Here is a 16,988-nt window from a genome sequence, read left to right on the forward strand (position 1 = left end):
TTTGTTATATGTTTACATGTAGACGAGTGTTAGTGGCTCGATAATATTCAGGAAACGGTAAGGAAAATCATAGTTCATATAATATAAGCCCTTACACACACTTGATACTTTGAGCGATAAATTATACTTAATTTGCTTACATTCCACCACCATGTTTGAACTCCCTGTATTTACCAGATTGGTGTACATTACATACGTTGTACCAGTAGCGTTACCATCTATTACCGAATACTTTTTTGGAACAGCATTTTTGGAGCTATCTAGTTGAATAATATCTAAAACATTTATCGATATCCAAATTGAGGAATAATATATCAGTACAAAGGATGAATAATAATAACAGTAATGACGTTACCCAGACGTGGAGATGAGACCATCAACTGATACTGAATTATAAAGCTCTTTGTTGAAACTGGCTTCCCTTTTTGAATAAATACTACGTAACTGCTATCCCCCCTCATAGTATTTTTGATATCATCATCACGGCTAATTGCAATGAAAGGAAGATACCTCTCTAAGTAACGTTGTTTAATCCGCAGAGCATATGTTTCACTTGATACTTGACACAACCTTCCGAAAATGAAATGTTCGAACATATATGGCTTGGTGTGTTTCACTAGCTGAAGCAATTGGTAAAGTGATACTCCCAATGCGAATGATATTGTATCTTTTTCTTTAAACTGTACAGCGTTATCAATTGATTTCTGTAATAACATGGTATATGTGGTGTGGGTCTTTGAACCATAGGATAGATTGAACGGATCTCCAGACACAAAAATATAGTTCGCCACATAGTTTCCAAATAATCTTTTGTTGGTCAAAGAAGCTGCTATAATTGTTGCTACATTTTCTATAACTGACATAAGAGCCACCTCAATAATGTCACGAAGAAAAATACTGATACTGCAAGCACATTTGCTGTTAATGTTCAGCTGTATTTTGGAATTCATGTCCATGCTGGTTTTGTTCATTTCTAACTATTAACATTATGGGTTACTAAATAAATATGATTAATTGATTCTGGCTTACAAGTTCAACAACAGATCGCCTCAAATTTTGAGTAACATCACTATATGCTTGGAAATCACATAAGTCATACTGCACACTGTGCATGTTCTTGTGTGTGGCGCAAGAATTAACTTGGCAATGTGTTTGCATGCAACTCCAAAGTATCTTACACAGGTTATCATATACATCATCGATGTACAAAATTTCATCCTGAACAATAATGGAAGCTGCATCTTTTTCAGAGGATGCCAATATAACAACTTGATGGAGAGTGAGTTGAATATGCTTTGAAAATACCTGTGCAACTACAAAGTAAGACTTAATTTTAAACTCCAAATCCACTAGCATTCGTTGAATAGCTGGTAAAATCTCCTCGCCACGAGTACAAAATTTTGCTCTTCGACGATTGTCGTCCTTTTGGAGGATTCCACAAGCAAAGAATGACTTTTCCAATTTTTTTATTGAGCCGAATACCGTATCCAATAAATTCTTATCAATAGAGACACCATACCAGATATTGTTGCTTTGCCAATTACTTCCTACCATATTTTCTAGTTTCTCTTCTAACGTCTTGTTGAAATTGTATAGGTATGTAATTGTAAAAAAAAATATATAGCCTGGATGATAGGTAGTGAATAAATCGTTATCCACAGCACAAAATTCATCATTCGACGTAAAAAGATCATCCATTTTAAAGTTTTCCACAAGGTTTTGGAATAAGTTTGGATTTGAATGAATAAATAAGTTTCTGATCTCCTTCAGGGGATTTTTACTTGATTTCAACCTCTTTTGCATTTCATCTGAAATTAGGTCAAGTAGTTTGGATGCCAGCTTTAATAGTATTCTTCTCGTCATGCTTTGTGTGTTAGAAGTTGAGAATAATTTAATGTAATCACCAAAAATCTTTTCTAAATAAAGCTTCAATCTAAATAATAAACAATTTAGAATCGATACTTGAAAAACCCCCTCCTGAACCACTTTTTACCTCTGGTCAATGTGAAGCATTGGCCTTTGGTATACTTCTGAGTAGGTGATGAAGCTATCTAACGGTTTCATATCGCTAAATTATACATTTAAACAAAACTGAGATTGGATTCTTTCATAAAAGTTATACTGTGCCTTATGACAATTACCAGTCAAAAGTTTTTGTTTGCTTAGCCTGTCTATTTTCATCCAAGCATGTAACATCAGTCCTGGTTTGTGTAGGAGACATATCTGTTTAATAACAAAACCAGGTAAGCACGCATCAGATAATAAAATGGAGTCTATTTACCTATATTGATAAAAATTATAGGATTTGAACAGCTTTCGAGATGTTCAATTGTTGTATCCTTAGATAGTATAATCGGGTCTCTGCGCATGTTAAATACTTGCATTTGATTTGCTATCAGACTCTTTATTCCGCTTGCTTGGCTAGGTCTCAGTAGTGTATCGAGAGGGAGACTCAGAGATTTTTTATTGTAAACCGCGATTAATTTGAAAAAGTTTTTTTGCTCTTTGCTAAACGTCCAACACCAATTTCTGATGAATAATAATGGCCATCCTAAAATACCTCTGGTTGTGATGTGGTCTGTGACAAAAATGCACATGTATTTGACTTTTAAAATGCTCGTGTTATAAAACATTTTCATTTGAATTTGAAATTCTTTTTCGACAGGACCACCCAAGAAGCTTTCATATATATGATCTAATGTAATTAATTGAATAGTATGGATTTCCTCTGCTTTTAAACCGTATCGATTATCGTAGAGGGCTTTAACTTTTTGAAATGGGTGGTCTGGAAAAATGAGTCGAGGCATAGAATTTGGATCCTAAAAAAATTAACACTTTTCCTAACAGATTCAATCCGTCCCTTACTGCCAATTTAACATGATCGAAATATACATTGAATTCCTCAAGCAATATGTCAATAATTTCTAATGATACTGTATTACCACAACGGGTTTTCAGACATGCGATTAGTGACACTCGCCATTCCTTCAGTCCAAATGGTATTGTAAATATGACCTGTCTCAATAATTGTGGGACCCACTTGCCTCCTGCTACTGAAAAAACAGGATATTGAGCTGAAACCAAGTCAAGGGTGACAAAAAATTCACCTCTATAATCTAGTGTGCATATAACGTACTGATCACCATGTTTTATATCTACACCACGCAAAATATCAGGATTTTCCTGCATAGATTGAAAAGTTGATTCTAGTTTTGAGAAAAAAATCAATCTTCCCTGACCATCATTCCCATGAATGAGACCAGCTTTTATCAAGAGAGGCCGAAATAATTCTTCTCTTGTTACATACTCCCAATTCGTAGGCATAATAATCGCATAATAAAAGTCCATGTCTGAACCCTCCTCTTCTTGTTTCCAGTGGTGCTGAATTTCTTGTAACATGTTTATGGCTTCCTGAAGAAAATTCTTGTATCGTACCGCATGAGTGTCAGATTTTGGATTAAACCCAGAATAGCTACTCTTGAGCTCGCTAAAAATATTGGAAACAAAAATAACACCTTCTTGGAGCTCTTCTGAATTCTCAACTAAGTCACCTCTGGCTATAACGGTTTCGGTGTCAGTATCGTACAAAAGCGAAGCCCTGTGTGTCACCTCGCCACTTCTTTTGTTATAGATGAAAAGCATGGTCTCTGTTTAAAAAAAAAGTACAATACGGTGTTTCGATGTTGACTTACCCTTTAATCTTTTTACTGCCTTCCTTGTTAATGGGCGTAATGTCAGACACGATGTTTTCATAATCAAAATCTACATGGAGTAAGCATACTCGAAATGCAAAATACATGTTACTTACCTAAATAAATACAGTATTTATGTAGAGAATAGTCATATAGATCTTCCATTTTGGTTATTCTCCCTTAACACGAAAATGAAATCTTACAAAAGATAAATATAACGAGAACACTCGTCTTTCTGTTTTTGTAACACAATAGCATTATGTGACACATAAAAGTCCTTTTAATAAGGGGCTCATTTGATTACACCTTTCAAGGAAAACATTTGGCCGAAACAGTATACACTTATATTTCCTTCTGCATACTTTTGTTTTCAAAGGTTTTAGTGGATATATATACAAAAAAGGGGGCTTTTTATTATTACAACCATTTCATTCGGAATCAACTAAAGTTATATTCTCAGCACCTTATTTCTGTTTAGCTTGTCATACTCTTTGCTTTAATACACCGGAAGCGGGAGTATTTGATCTGGTATGGTATGAATAGTACTCAAGGCCTTTTCTACCATATCCTCATCCTCTCCATCCTTTGTGAACTTATTCAAGACATTATATATCATGTCATCTAACGTACCATCCTTAGAAAACGCCTTGGCCAACTCCTCATCATCAATGACCGTACAAATGTACAAGAACGCGACCTTTATTAACATGGGGGATTACTGTCAGGAAAGACTTGAGAAATAATATGCAAAGTAACAAAGTTATCCACGGACTTGAAGGCTTTCACGCTCTCTTAAAGATGCTTGAGAAAACTCGAGATGGTGTATTGAATGTTGTTACGGACAAACTTGTAGTCATCTTGTAAAAGGTTTAAAAGAGGTTTTAACTCACTATTGTTCATCATGGCCTTCTGATTCTCGGGGTTATTTTTTACAGTAGCTGGAGACTCCCATTATCTGCGATAATGGCAGGTCATTACTCCATGGTTTGAACGTTAAGGGCGTTATCGATACCTTCAATCAGCATTTTTAAGTTTTCAAGCGTGATGTCTTTGTTCTTTACTGTATCCTTTGGATTATTAATACGTACCACAGTATTTAACAATATATCGCATTAGTAGATCTTTTATGTATCTACAAACGATTTGTCTTTTTTTATTTTTATTACTACGTTTCATATCTACGGGCAGCATCGTCTTTACCCAAAATGGTTTCTTGTACTTTAATGTCGTAAAGTTCGGGATCAATCTGAACAACGCCTCGGCGAATAGCAGCGGCTTATTCAGACAAGGCATTTTTGTCTGTAGCATTCACGGCCACTGAAATAACTTTTACATCTTTAGTTTTTTTCTGTCTCGAACAGCATAATATATTTGCACATACAGTTGATAACTTCAAAAAGAGAACTACCACTAAATCGTTGATGAAAGTGACGCTTGCATAGTCTAGTAAACGCATTATTGCAGGCGAGTGATTGAAACATGTATCCATCATGGCCATGATGGATAAACACCATCGATTTTATGAGCCCTATGCCAGATGTAAATCCGCTAGGAATTTAGCGAAAAAGGCGAAAAGTCACGGTTACAAATAAAGATGATGCAACTGTAGAGGAAAAGGGAGAATAAGAGGATACAGACGGAAGATGAAGGATATATACAACTGTCAAATGACGAAGAGGGAATCCGATGGGATGGTGATACATCTCAGATTGAGGAAAGAAAAAGAGGAGTCGATAAACGACAATGATGATATATCTGGTGTGTTTGTCGTTCATGACAAGAAACAGAGTATGGAGAAGAAAATGAGGCCGAAAAAAGGATATAAAGTATCATTCGTGTTCTTTTTAGTGATGTAGAAGTGGACACATATTTTAGGGCTGCTGAAGAAGAAGAAGAATGCAGCGAGTAGCACATCATGAACAATAATTGATTTTTGTCTTGAGCTTAATGACGAAACGACCATGCTTCAAGCCAATACTTCAATGCCCAAGAAAGGGCGAATAAATTATCATTCCCACGAATGGGACCAGCTCTTATTAAGAGAGGCCGAAATAATTCCTCTCTTGTTTCATACTCCCAATCCGTAGGGATGACAATTGCGTAATAAAAATCCATATCTGAGCCTTTTTTTTTTTCTTGTATTCAATCACGCTGAATATCTTGTAAGATGTTTATGGCTTCCTGGAGAAAATTGCTGTATCGTACTGCATGGGTTTTAGATTTTGGCCCATCATTAGAGTAAATACTCTTGATCTGGCTAAAAATATTGGGGACACAAATAACACCTTTTTGGAACCATTTTGAATTCTCAGGTAAGGCCCCTCTCAAGCACACAAAAAAAATTTTAATCGTCCAAATTTGGGACATTTTTTTTGGCTAATTATACGCGCGCACCATACTTTTCTGTGCCGGTCAATTAATAAATTCCGGGTCGGACCAAAAATAATTTTTGCTGGCGCCAGCGAAAAAAAAGTATGGTGCGCCAGGGAAGCCAGCGAAAAAAAAACATAGTGCGCCAGCGAAAAAAACAACATGGTGCGCTAGAAAAAAATCCTATGTGCAAAAATTATTTTTGGTCCGATCCGGACTTTATTAATTGACCGGCACAGAAAAGTATGGTGCGCGAGATTTTTTTTTCAAGCAAAAAGTATGGTGCGCGTATAATTAGGGGTATTCTTGGCGCACCTGCTGGCGCACCCAAATCGGGCTTTAAAGTATAATTCTTACGTAATATATTCATTTTGGGTGCGCGAAAGCAGTGTACCGAGCTATTACATAATATTTTTATTTTATGTGCGCGGAATGGGTGCGTCTAACGAAGCATGCGCTATGGCAGATGGTATTTATGTCTTACTTAAATACAATAAGGCCTTCTTTAAAAATCACAGGTCCCACCATTATATTTATTTGAAATCTTATAAGATTGACGCATATAATCAGTTTCACATAGATCAAGTTATTCCTTCATAGCATGCTTATGATAAAGATTAACAATTAGCAATACATATTTTACTGTTCGGCTACTTTGTTTTCACCAAACTGCTTTTAAACTAAAAAGATGTCATTGCTTTTTAGCTTTAATCCAACAGTAACGAATACCATGTTATGCTTTCTTTCATACTCATCGGCAATGGAACGCGAATGCACAATAATAGTAAAAGTACTTACGATTCCAAAGGTTTCGACCATTCGCGATTACTTTATTCTGTTACTTCAAAAATGTCCATTTTTTTGGTAGATGTAAATAGGACTAAAATTAAAAGAAGGGACCTCCTTGAGCAAAGTACTGTTGCTTATAAAATATAGTACAAATACGTTGTCCCTTTCTTGACGCACTCATTCCGCGCACATAAAATAAAAATATTATGTAATAGCTCGGTACACTGCTTTCGCGCACCCAAAATGAATATATTACGTAAGAATTATACTTTAAAGCCCGATTTGGGTGCGCCAGCAGGTGCGCCAAGAATACCCCTGTTTAATAGCCCATTTTGGATGATTATTAAGATTTTTTCCAAAAAGTGCTAAAGTGGGCAATGTCTAGAGCTCCGTATTTTTTTCAAACGTATTTTTTAGAATCACGCGATGGTCTACACGTCGATTGACATGCCATATCATCTAAACTTCATGGGATGATCGATTTCTGTTTTCCATAAAATCTGCTTCACTGTCATTACAAGCTACTATTGGAACGCAGATAGACAATTACCAAGCTCTGACTTGCTTGGGAAATTTTGCCAATGTTTCTATTTTAAGTAAAGGCTCAAACATTATGGATGATAAAATAGACAAATAAAATCATCCTGACATAAGCTTGTTTATCTATACATAAAGCTGGTTCACACACTTTATTCTTCTCCTTTTCTTTTCCCTTAACATACTTCTTTTATCGTATGAAAGTAATTGATCACGTAAAAAGGTTTGTTTAGTAGCGACTCTTGTTTCTTTGAAAAGAAGCTAAATTGAAAAAGATATATTGGGATATTGCGGCTGTGACTAGTCTTTGCTATAGGAGGGCGACCTCCTAGGCAGAGTTCTTGAGTTTTTGGAACTCACGAACTGTGAATAGCAGGGATGCATTTTAAATAGGTGCAAACATACTGGCCTGCTGGTCTTCTGGCCAGAATTTCTGTAAGTAGTATAAAAAAAAATACGGAGGTCTAGACATTTCCGCTAAAGTGTCTGTCCGTAACTTTTGTTTTTAATTTTATTCCTTCCGCTTCTTCCCCATAAATTTATCTTAAAATGAACCAACTCCAACTCCAACTCGCTAGTGACATGTCTAGATGGCAATAACACTTTGATCAACTTACCTGTGAATATTGGAAACTTGAAGAAGAAATCAAAGAGTTTCACCGTTCTATTGATGAATTCGACGACCTTCTTCATTCTCCTGAAGAACTTTACATGGCCGAACGTCTTCAATACAATTTTATTACAAGCGATTACCACAGTCAGTATGGTATGGAAATCACCAGCTTGCCCTTTTTTTTTTTTTTTTTTTTTTTTGGCGAACGCGTTCACCGAACGCGAACTGTAATTATAGTCAACGGTGAAAGAAGAACCCGACGATATCATTTCTGGAAAGTGGAGCACCCACACCTTACGGACGACGATGAAAACCAGACGAAGAGTTATCGGGCGAATTACCGCATGAGCAAGCGTGCCTTTGTTCATCTGGTCAACCAGCTCTCGAACCGTCCGGCCTTTGATCTGACCGCCCCCAATACCATTCCCATCTATATTCAGATCGCATCGACGTTACTTTGCTTGGCTAATTGCCATATCGGATATCGCCTCGCGTATATGCATTTGGGTATTTCTGCTGGTAGTTTTAGAAACTTTACCGTAAGAACACTCGAAGCAATCAAGGGAGCGTTGGTTCATTTTGTGGCCTGGCCTACCAACCCTGATGAAGCCTTTGGTTTTGGGAGTGAAACTGGGGATAGGTTGAACAATGTCATCGGTGCTATGGATGGCAAGAATTTCAAGATTCACATGCCTTCTCCCAAGGAATTCGGTGCATTTTTTTTGGATCGCAAGAAACTTGATCAATCTTACTGCTGTATGTGACTCTGACTTGCGATTCACCTACATTCGTGTAGGTGACTCAGGTAATCTATCAATAGAATATGTGATTAAAATCAAAGAGGTCTAATACACGTTAATATTTTGTTAAGGTCGTACTCATGATGCTGCAGCATTTAAATCGAGTAAGGTTTATTCGGATTTTCTGGAAGATCCCGCAACTGACTTCCCTGGCCGTACCTTCTTGGTTGCTGACTCGGCCTACCCTTTAGGTGTGAATCTAATCACTCCTTACCCGGAGAGTCAATGTCTGGTGGATGAACGTAAATGTACGTTTAATCACGTACACTCTGCTACAAGAATGGCAATTGAGAAGACTTTTGGTGTGTTGGTGGCATGAATTCTTTAAAACACGAGGATCCAACGCGTGGTCTTTCACTTTGTTTGTTGATGAGCTAATAAAAAACTCAAGGGATCCGTTGTCAAAAAAGCAGTTTGTTGAGGCTAACACTTGTTACCGAAAATCCATTCGATCAATACGTAAAGATTCAAGAACACCTCGCAAGATTCAAAAGAAGCTTGGTCGTCAAAACAAAAAATTGAAGTTATTGAATTTTACTCGTAACAAATAACGTTTTACACTCTTGTACTGACTCGAGCAAAAAGAACTTAAATTTCCAAGAGTTTTGTCGACAAAACAATAGTGCACCATCACCAAACCTACATGTCAATGTAGAAAACAGCAATAATAGTACAATAACAAGTATAGCAAATGTTAAAAAGTTACGCCTATTGGTATGATCTTTTATTTCTTTCCTAGTCTGCTTGATCTTAACAAATTTTATTCTTTCATAGGTGAAACAATGTAAGCTTAAAAAATGTATCGATACATGATTATTCTCAATATTTATTTAACAACTAGCTGATGAAAACGTAATATTGCCTACACCAGGAGCTGCAGCCGAGGATAGTCATAGAGATACACCTGATGCAAGTACCACTTTTGTAAACACTAGAAATACAGTATCAGTCTAACCAATGTATATATTTTTGAAATTACAGGATAATGATAACCATGCTAATATCAGCTTGGATAATTATACGTATGCTGATGAGAACAAATATAAAATTGACAACGTCAATGTTGGTGAATTATTCAAGAAATATCAATTGAAAGCAGCCAAGCAGATCGAAGAAAAAGGTTGTTTCCTTGAGTCTGATATTCAAGAATTATTGGCTATAAATAACATTTTACTTATCAAACCTGGTCAAGCAAGTCTATTAGTTTCAAGTATATTCAATGAAGCATGTATTCTATCGATTCGGCATGAGATCAAGCAAATCTTTGGTACAATAGATTCAGCAGATATTCACACTGATGTCAAAGTAAGAATTGAAAAAATTCTGAAGGTAGGTATATTTAAACAATTCGTGTATCAATTAGCTTATCGTCTGGTAGGATACAAAATCATAGACAATCACAATGACAAAAGCTGCCAAAAAACTGAACGACGTACTTTCAGATGATGATTGCAAGAATTATGATGACATGATTGTAATAGGCATCCGTAATCTTCTTGAAATCCTCCCCAAGTACAAGTTTAACGGTCTTATTAACGAAAATCAAGCTGGATGTTCCTATGCTAATCCCGTTCTTTCACCTATATTTAATAATCCTGACAAAAGAAGTCACTTGCATTGGTAAATTAGCATTCATATGCACGTTACGAAAGTTTCTTTTTTTTTTTTGCTCATGTTTATGTGTAAATTATAGGTTAAATTTGTAACAACCGGGCTTTTCCGATGCTATGCAGTGCTACCGTACCGAAACTAAAGCTTATGTAAACTTGTAGTACACGCCATTCTAAAAAAGTAAGGTGAATTACTTTAATAGATGCTTCCCATTTGAAGTCATGGCAGAAGTGTTAGAATCAAATAGCAAACAACCTGACTTTGGTGGAAATGTTCTTGAACATTCGAATTGGGTTGGACCAGTGTTGGTAGGAGAAGTCAAAGGCGAGGATAGAAAGGATGATGTTTACATGTGCTTGATGGACCTTTTCCGAATTGGCTCCTTATCTATGGAATCTATCAACCATAATAAGTATAAAGGTTTTATAGGAATACAAGTAATTGGTATGCAGGTTACCTTCTCTATTTCTACTTTATTATCCAAAAGTTTCTATGTAATGATGGAGATTTGTTCAATTACTTTACCAAAGGACCTCACAGAAATTATGTCATACTTTGCAAACGTCAGTGATATGATGCCGGTTTTACAATACTATGAAAATAGCTTTGAACTGATCAATAACTTGATATCAGAGAGTCATATGGATACTATCATTGATGCAAAAAAAATCGTATGTATATCAAAAGACAGAAAGAGAAAATGCCCTGTTGTCCTGAGCCATTAATAGCACGTATACCTTCTTTATTTCAGCTATTGTTCATACTGTTTTTATAACGAGTTATTGTTATTATTTTTACCACCCATCGCATCCAAATCTTTTTATTATTATTATCCATTGTAGCCACACTTTTTTTTAGTATTATTGTCCACCGTATTCATAGTATTTCACTATTAATATTCATTATATTCATAATTTTTTATTACAGTACTCTATGTTCTATTCATCCCTACTATAAATACCTTTTATGAAATTATCACATCGTTCCTGTACCAAGCATATAATACCAGTTGTATAAAAAGAAGTTCCTCAACCTTTTAGTAATAGCACAGAAATACTCTTTGGGATGGTACATATGTTTCCCTTATTGTCTTGGCACCTGTTCAATTGGCCGTGTAGCTATTGTATTTAGTTATCATGATGGCTCGCTTCTGAAGACAGAGCAGGAATATCCTCTATCTATTTACGATTGCACTCTATAAATACTGTCACAATAAGATAATTGGAAAAGGTATCTGAAGTGCACCCTCTTTCTTTACTAAATAAGCATAGGCTCTTACTCGGTATGTGTTGCAGTTTAATACCTCAATGTAAACTACTGACAAGTGAGAACCGCTGATTCCAGAAAGTGATACAGTCATATTCCAAGAAAATGACCAATATAACTTAAAAATGCTGTAAAACTGCTTCAGGCTAAACGAGCTTGTTAAATCTAGGATACTGACTCTAAGATGGCTGCTAAACTTTATAATTCCACATACTTTGATTGTTTTATTAAAAATTATTTTATTAATCACGTTTTAATTCAAAACAAGGGTAAATTGATAAAGAGCACGAGGGACCTTAAGGCGTTTGTAGATGGCCTGCTGGAGACTGTTAAATCATTGTTGTCAGTGTTACTATTAGATGACTAGTTTCTTGTTCTTAAAACCATCTATAATTCAGTGAAATGTCTATACTAGTAAGACACACGACGCTGTTGCTGGCCTAAAACTATATGTTAGTATATTTACACAATCAGGCTACAATAAAAAAAAACTTATCGATCGAGTCCCAGAAAGCAAAGTTTTTTAATCGTACAAAAGACATAATGAAGTTGTTTTTTAAAAAAAAAAGATGGCAATATTGATAGGAATGACGACACAATGGGCTCTAAGAAGCGTTTGAAACTACTGCAAAGAGGGGGGTCAGCTAAGGATCATTCTCTATCAAGTTGAACTAGCAGAGGGCTTGTCTTTCTAAGTCCTTCAACAAGCGGGGCATGGTCACCTTTCGGTCAAGTTCAATCCATCTTAACATCTTTAGGGCTGTAAGCAATATTGGCAGAAATGACAACCAAAAGGCCAAAGAAACTGTTCGATAAAAAACAACCGCAATGGGGGGGTTTTTGTCGGTGCAAGGATAGCACCCAAGTCATTAACCACCAAGCTAAACTAGCTGTACATCCAGTATTACACCAAATGTAGGCATGGTCACCTTGCGGTCAAGTTTAGTCTTACAAAGATGTTGAGAAATAAAAGATGTTGAGAAAAAGAAGATGTTGAGAAAAAGTTGTTGAGAAATAAAAGATGTTGAGAAAAAGAAGATGTTGAGAAAAAGTTGTTGAGAAATAAAAGATGATAGTAAAAACAACAAAAAAAAGGGGGCTTTCCGTTTGAAATCAACTAAAATTAGATTCTCAGCACCTTATATCTGTTTAGCTTGTTGAACACTTTGCTTTAATACATGGAAAGCGGGCGTATTTGATCCGGTAAGCATGGTATGAATAGTACTCAAAGCCTCTTCCACCATATTCCATCCTCTTTTTTCCTTTATGAACTTATTCAAGACATACATCAAGTCATCCAACGTACCATTCTTAGCAAACACCTTGACTAAATCCTCATCATCAATGACTAGGCTATTGTACAAGAATACGATCTTTTTTCAGTATAGGGGGAAATTTGTCAAAAGAGACTTGTTGTCATTTTGTAAAAGATTTAAAGAGGTTTTAAGCTACCATGGTCCATCAAAGAATTTTGAGCCTCGGGCTATTTTTTGCAGCAGCTTGGGATTCCAATTGTGCATTGATGGCTGGCTATAAATTTCTGCTTTCGATGTGGATATCTTTAAGCAACATTTCTAAATTAGGTGCTCTCAAGATCGGAAACCGAAAATAAATTGCCCAGTTTTTCTACAAAAATAGTAAAAGAAGTGCTTGAAAAAGCGATCTAAAAATGGGCAAAATAACACACATACATATATGGGTGGAAATAAAAATCTGATCAAAGTCATGGTACATTCAAAATTATTCGCTTGAAAAGGAAATGATAAAATAACAAAAGTTTTTAAATCCACATTTTTTTATTTTTATTTTTTTCCTCCCTTTTACTTTATTACTACTTTTTATCACTTACCTTACTATGAACAACACTGAAGCAAATAACAACACACCCAACAACGTACGTGGTCGCGGACGTGGTCGTGGAAATGGACGTGGAGGTAGACGCGGACGTGGCAGACACGCTGGCACCTTTGTGTTTGTTGAACCTACTGTTCAGCACAATACCACTCCTGTCAACAACAGCAATGCCCAAGCTGAGAACAACAACGCTAATGTCGAAGATGACAATGGGCCTTCACGTCCATACAACGTATGGCCTGAGGTTGCAATTTGTATCCTTCTTGAGATCATGGCAGGCACCTACAATCACTTGTTGAGAAGAGGAGATACTGCCTTGAAACAGTTTATCTGGGTTCATTCGGCAGCTCTCTTGAAAGAAAAGATGGCTGAATATGCAAACACCGATGCAGTCAGGGCTTTTATAGCAAATGTCACGCATCTCAGTATGCAACGCAAGTGGAAAGACATGAAAGCCAGATTCACCAGAGCCAGAAATGCAGCAAGAGAAACAGGAGTTGGTGGAACTGTCCCAGACATACCATACTATGAAGAAATTGCCAAGATCACTCAGGATGATCCTAGCATCCAACCTGAGGTAATTTACGAAAGCGTCAACATGGAGGAGAATGGCATTCGATCATATAGAAGATCAAACGACGTTGATTTAATGGATGCCATTGGATCCGATGGTCCCGAAACTACGTACTTGACACCTACGGAAGTCGATCAACTTGTGATCCAAAAAGCTTTGGCCGATCGATACCCCACTGAAGGATCTTCAGTACCATCATCATCAACAGCACCTGCACCTGCACCACCATCAACACCCTCATCCGCACCACCACCTCCACCTACATCCGCACCACCACCAACCTCAACACCAGCAACCGAACCACCAACACCAACCTCAACACCAGCAACCGAACCACCAACACCAACACCAACATCAGCATCCGCAGTACCACCAGCATCGACAGGCGCAACGCCCCCACCTCGATATACATCCGCACCACCTCCACCTCCATATTCATCCGCATCACCTCCACCTCATCAAACATCCGCACCTCCACCTCAACAAACATCCGCACCATCTCCACCTCCACCTACATCCGCACCACCTCCACCTCCACCTACATCCGCACCACCTCCACCAAGATCAACCCGCACTTCGAGAAATAATCGAACTTCTGGTGAGCAGTCTTCGTCAACTTTTGATCCCATCGAGGCTGCTCGTCAGTTGTCAGAGGAGCATATGGCACATGCCCGCCAACTCGGTGTAGAGATGATGGATCGAATGGCAGCGGTACAACGGGAAGAAAGGGAGCAAAGAATTCGTGACCTTGACAGTATGTTGCAAAGGGTCAGTCGTAATCGACAGACTGCATTGGAAGATATGCAAACAAGAAGACGACAAGAGTCCAGAGAGAGATATCGACTGCTAGAAGAATCAAGAAGTAGACGAGAGGCCGATTTGGAAGAGGATAGACGTAAACGTATCTCTGATATGGAGACTATTATGAATAGATTTGCAGCAATTCGAAGAGGCGATAGTGATACCAATCTTGGTTCATCTTCTACTGACAACAATAATTAAATAAAAAATATATTTAATATAATAAAACCTTTTGAAAACTAAGCAAGTCTATCTGTTCCCCTCATGATGTTGTTTCTTCTTAAGATAGACATTGCCTTAATACGGCGCATACCTGCAGCATCAATGGTAGTATCGGTACCGAGGAAAGGAAGCGGAGGTTCGAAGTTCACTTCATTTTCAAATTGGTTTCTACGGTCTGCCTCAACAAATCCCTCAAAATCCAAGTTTCCATCCAAAATTGCCTCTTCGATATCATTTTGGTTTACACAAACGTTGTGCAAACCACAGCAAGATATGATGGTTTTAGCCATTCTATCAACGCTGAGCATATACAAGTGCTTCCAAAGGAATCTCCACCTGGACGTGAGCCCACCAAATGCATGTTCAATTTTAATTCGAGAACTAGAAAAGGTTGCATTGAAAATTTTTTCTTCCGCAGTGCTTTCACGTCGGCCATGGAATGGAACAATGAGATTTGGCAGCAAAGGGTAAGCCGAATCTAGGTCTCATCGTTAATGCTTTGTATACCTTAAAATAATTAATGAACTTACCTCCCAAAATATAAGTGTTTGCAGGACACCATCTGGCCGCATCCAACAAAATTTTGTGATAAATCACGCTGCTTGTGAATACTCTGGCATCATGGTTTCTGCCTTAATATAATAACAAACGGTAAGCTGCTGTATCATTTTTTTATCCTTCCACATGAACTTACCGGAATGCCCAGTTTTTACGTACATAAACCGAGTACGGGCATCACAAATTGCCATCAAATTCATGGATGCATGACTCTTTCTATCGACATAAGCGTTTCCATTTATTGCTGGTTTTTGGATCACAACCAGCTTGCCATCAATTGCACCGAGTACACCAGAAAGTCTCGTAGCACCAGGTTCACCAAGTTCTGCAAACTCACGAGCATTGTTCAAAGCTCTCTGTCTATCTTCGATGGGCCATGTTATAAGTTCGGGAGTAATCTCCAACATGGCATCAATAAATCGGTTAGTGAAATTATTGAATGATCCGGCAGTTACTCCAAGATGAGTTTCGGCAATTCGATAACCAAAATGCGTGTTAGCAAATCTCCAAAGCACGCACGCAACTTGCACTTCTACAGAGTAACCACCTCGCAGAATTGACCCAAGATAAGCAGCACATCTACTCAAACGATTGACGAGCCACTCGAAGGTCGACTTGTTGACTCGATAATGAGCTCTATAGCTATGGCGGCTGTTACGATCGTCGTTCAAGTTGGGATGTTTTATCGTCCAGTATGTTTCGTACGTGTCCATACGCTCGGTTCTAACAACCCTTCTGTGCGATTCTCGGGTCATCATCCCAGGGTTGCTTATGAAGATGTAATAAAAGATGTCATAGTTGATTAAAGTGGTTGCATGCAAAATTGTTTCTCTGACCCAAAGTTGGAACAAGGAATAAACGTCATAGTTGCCTTCAAGACGAGCATAGTCGGCAATAATGTTCTCTTCGGCAATGGCAACCTCTTGTTCAAGCATTTCCTCTTCTAAATCGAACTCTTCGTCAATTCTAATGATTTCTTCCATCACGGCATCGAAGTATTGATCTTCGTCTTCAAAACGGTCAGCACCATTTCCCATCCAAAGTTGCTCTTGCATTATATCGAAAAAAGTTTCGTCAATTGGGTTCATGGTAAATAGGTACTTTAAAAAAAAATAAAGATAAGCGAAAAGGAATATTCCGTTTTTTTATTAATAAAATCACGTTAGGTCTTTTAGTAAATTTGAAAGTGAAGAACCGTCACGGCATCACCTGATCGATGAAATTATTTTTTTGTTCAATTTAAAAAAATCCGTTCACACCCAAAAAAGGGGTCCACCGGCTTTTCGAATTTTACCTTGAGA

General features: G+C 37.4%; 3 protein-coding genes across 3 annotated transcripts; 2 read left to right on the forward strand and 1 right to left on the reverse strand.

The window, feature by feature from the left end:
- Positions 1 to 12: 12 nt before the first annotated feature.
- Positions 13 to 4,401, reverse strand: EV154DRAFT_478509 (uncharacterized protein; the record flags this gene model as incomplete). Its single annotated transcript, XM_051598190.1, has 9 exons — positions 13 to 275; positions 356 to 977; positions 1,030 to 1,933; positions 1,994 to 2,068; positions 2,142 to 2,223; positions 2,282 to 2,819; positions 2,866 to 3,619; positions 3,693 to 3,808; positions 4,198 to 4,401. 9 exons carry the CDS (start codon positions 4,399 to 4,401, stop codon positions 13 to 15), a joined length of 3,558 nt encoding a protein of 1,185 aa, XP_051460677.1.
- Positions 4,402 to 9,517: 5,116 nt separating this feature from the next.
- EV154DRAFT_478510 (uncharacterized protein) lies at positions 9,518 to 12,045 on the forward strand (the record flags this gene model as incomplete). The annotated part of the gene is made up of 6 exons (XM_051598191.1): positions 9,518 to 9,575; positions 9,643 to 9,725; positions 9,783 to 10,106; positions 10,195 to 10,421; positions 10,594 to 11,083; positions 11,947 to 12,045. 6 exons carry the CDS (start codon positions 9,518 to 9,520, stop codon positions 12,043 to 12,045), a joined length of 1,281 nt encoding a protein of 426 aa, XP_051460678.1.
- Positions 12,046 to 13,491: 1,446 nt separating this feature from the next.
- Positions 13,492 to 14,295, forward strand: EV154DRAFT_499042 (uncharacterized protein; the record flags this gene model as incomplete). The annotated part of the gene is made up of 1 exon (XM_051600432.1): positions 13,492 to 14,295. A coding segment is annotated over exon 1 (762 nt), but the record flags the coding sequence as incomplete, so codon positions are not given.
- Between the last annotated feature and the right edge of the window lie 2,693 nt (positions 14,296 to 16,988).

The sequence above is a fragment of the Mucor mucedo genome (assembly GCF_025094135.1).
Source record: "Mucor mucedo strain NRRL 3635 chromosome Unknown EV154scaffold_18, whole genome shotgun sequence".
Classification (NCBI taxonomy): domain Eukaryota; kingdom Fungi; phylum Mucoromycota; class Mucoromycetes; order Mucorales; family Mucoraceae; genus Mucor; species Mucor mucedo.